The following is a 2135-nucleotide window of genomic DNA, read 5'->3' as shown; positions in this document are numbered from 1 at the left end:
AAAATGGTATATTCCTGAGTTTATACCTGGGTTCTCCCATGTCCCGTTCCTCCTCCTCCTCCTCGCTGCCGCTGTACTCGTACTCCGTCTCATCTACAAAACACAGACCACATACCAGTGAGATACACCGCAATAATACTGACACAACACTGATCCTGTCCAAATAGGGCTTCAGACACTGTAGTTAAATCGGTGTGATATCAGATGCTCTGATTTATAATCAGGACCAAAGGTTTGAACCACATCATCTCCATTTGAAGGCTCTGATATAAAGAATGACCTGCTGAACGTCAGACCTCCGGTGTCCTCTGTTATCCCACTCTTTATGTTTATGATCAGTTTGGTTTTGGAGCTGAGGATGAGTTAAAAGTTCAAATCCTTTTTACCTCCAAAAAAGTCACTCTGACATCAAATATAGAGAAATAAATAAGAACAAAACTTTTTTCAAATAAATTCCAACCAAAAATCTCTTCTTTAAAGTTTTCAGATCCTCCTGCCTCCTCGCTGCGATGGGTCTGATTCTGATCCGGGTTTGGGCTCGGTTCTAGCAGTAATATAATTGTAGATTATTCAGTATTATTTTATTTAAAGTAAAGAGACTTTAAAGTCATTGTAGTGAGACAACGAAATGAGTTTGGCAGCTTTCAGAGACAAGCAGCAATAAAAAAATATCAAAAGTTACAGAAAAGAATAAACGAAGATAAACGCACTAAAATATAACAATATCTACAGCAGATTTCTGCAGTGGTGTAAGTGTGGGCAGGGAACATTGCGTCTCGGTGTATCAGCTCAGCGTTCAGCTCCTCACCTCGCTCTCCTCTCTTCTTCTTGGTGCGGTCGATGTGGTCTTTAAGCTGGATGCGAACCTGGCGCTCATTAGGCAGGTCTCTGATGAAGGGATGTTTCAGCAGCTGCTCGGTGCTGGGCCTCTGCGTGTGGTTCTTCACCAGGCAGCTGTCAATAAACGACTGGAACTTCTTGGTCCTGGAGGAAGACAGGAGAAAGAAAGCAGCGAGTGAGTCGCTCCGATCGCCTTCATCTATAAACCTCCTGAAGTGTTTCATGAGCACTTTGATTTATTTCTATTTGATCACCAGACGGACGCATAAATCAAGAATGACTAACAACAAAAAGCACTGGATCGAAGACTCCTCCAGCGGAAACGTCACGTGTCTGATGAACATCTTCTCACAGCTCAAAGATGCTAAGAAATGTGACGAAAGACAAACCTGCTGTCCTGCACACAAGGACGAGTGAAGGACAACACCAGCGTGAGTGTTTCTTTAGGAGATTTCTGCAGATGATGTGGAGATGATGAGTTAGAGTTAGGGTCAGGGTTACGAATCTAAATCCACACCGTTCTCCTCTATTGCTGTTATTCTTTATTGATGTATAAAAACGGATCTGTGTTACTTTTCATTTCACAATAAAACTTAAAAACTTCACACAAAACAAACTTTCCTTCTTTCCTTGTTTAATATTTCCTGGTTATTAATTAATGAAATTATTTATTGATGCAATTAGGATTAAAATAATGGTTTTGTCAGGACATGGATCACACAGAAATAACACCACGCCCCTACCCAGTACTGACGCACACAGAGGCCACGCCCCTACCCAGTACTGATGCACACAGGCCACGTCCCTACCCCAGTACTGACACACACAGGCCACGCCCCTACCCAGTACTGACGCGCACAGGCCACACCCCTACTGCATTACCGAGACACACCAGCCACGCCCCCACTGCAGTACTGACACACACAGGCCACGCCTCTACTCCAGTACTGACACACAGGGGCTATGCCCCTACCCAGTACTGACGCACACAGTCCACGCCCCTACCCAGTACTGATGCTCACAGGCCACGCCCCTACCCAGTACTGACGCACACAGGCCACGCCGCTACCCAGTACTGACACACACAGGCCACGCCCCTACCCAGTACCGACGCGCACAGGCCACGCCCCTACTGCATTACCGAGACACACCAGCCATGCCCCCACTGCAGTACTGACACACACAGGCCACGCCTCTACTCCAGTACTGACACACAGAGGCTATGCCCCTACCCAGTACTGACGCACACAGGCCACGCCCCTACCCAGTACTGACGCTCACAGGCCATGCCCCTA

General features: G+C 46.6%; 2 protein-coding genes across 2 annotated transcripts in view; one reads left to right on the top strand and one right to left on the bottom strand.

Annotated features, from left to right (window-relative positions):
• tnikb (TRAF2 and NCK interacting kinase b) overlaps positions 1 to 2135 on the bottom strand; it is a 56069-nt gene that overhangs the window by 26051 nt on the left and 27883 nt on the right. Inside the window, exons 10-11 of the mRNA XM_083530445.1 lie at positions 809 to 984; positions 11 to 93 (exon numbers count right to left, since the gene is read on the bottom strand). Of these exons, the coding sequence (XP_083386571.1) occupies positions 11 to 93; positions 809 to 984 (259 nt within the window). The remainder of the gene's footprint in view (positions 1 to 10; positions 94 to 808; positions 985 to 2135) is intronic.
• LOC310719759 (uncharacterized protein) overlaps positions 1551 to 2135 on the top strand; it is a gene marked incomplete at its 5' end in the record, with an annotated part of 1396 nt that continues 811 nt past the window's right edge. Inside the window, one exon of the mRNA XM_083529764.1 lies at positions 1551 to 1751. Within this exon, the coding sequence (XP_083385890.1) occupies positions 1551 to 1751 (201 nt within the window). The remainder of the gene's footprint in view (positions 1752 to 2135) is intronic.

The sequence above is a fragment of the Silurus aristotelis genome (genome assembly GCF_946808225.1).
Source record: "Silurus aristotelis genome assembly, chromosome: 25".
NCBI lineage: Eukaryota > Metazoa > Chordata > Actinopteri > Siluriformes > Siluridae > Silurus > Silurus aristotelis.
Note: the sequence above shows the minus strand (reverse complement) of the source record. Positions and strands in the feature narration are given on the sequence as shown.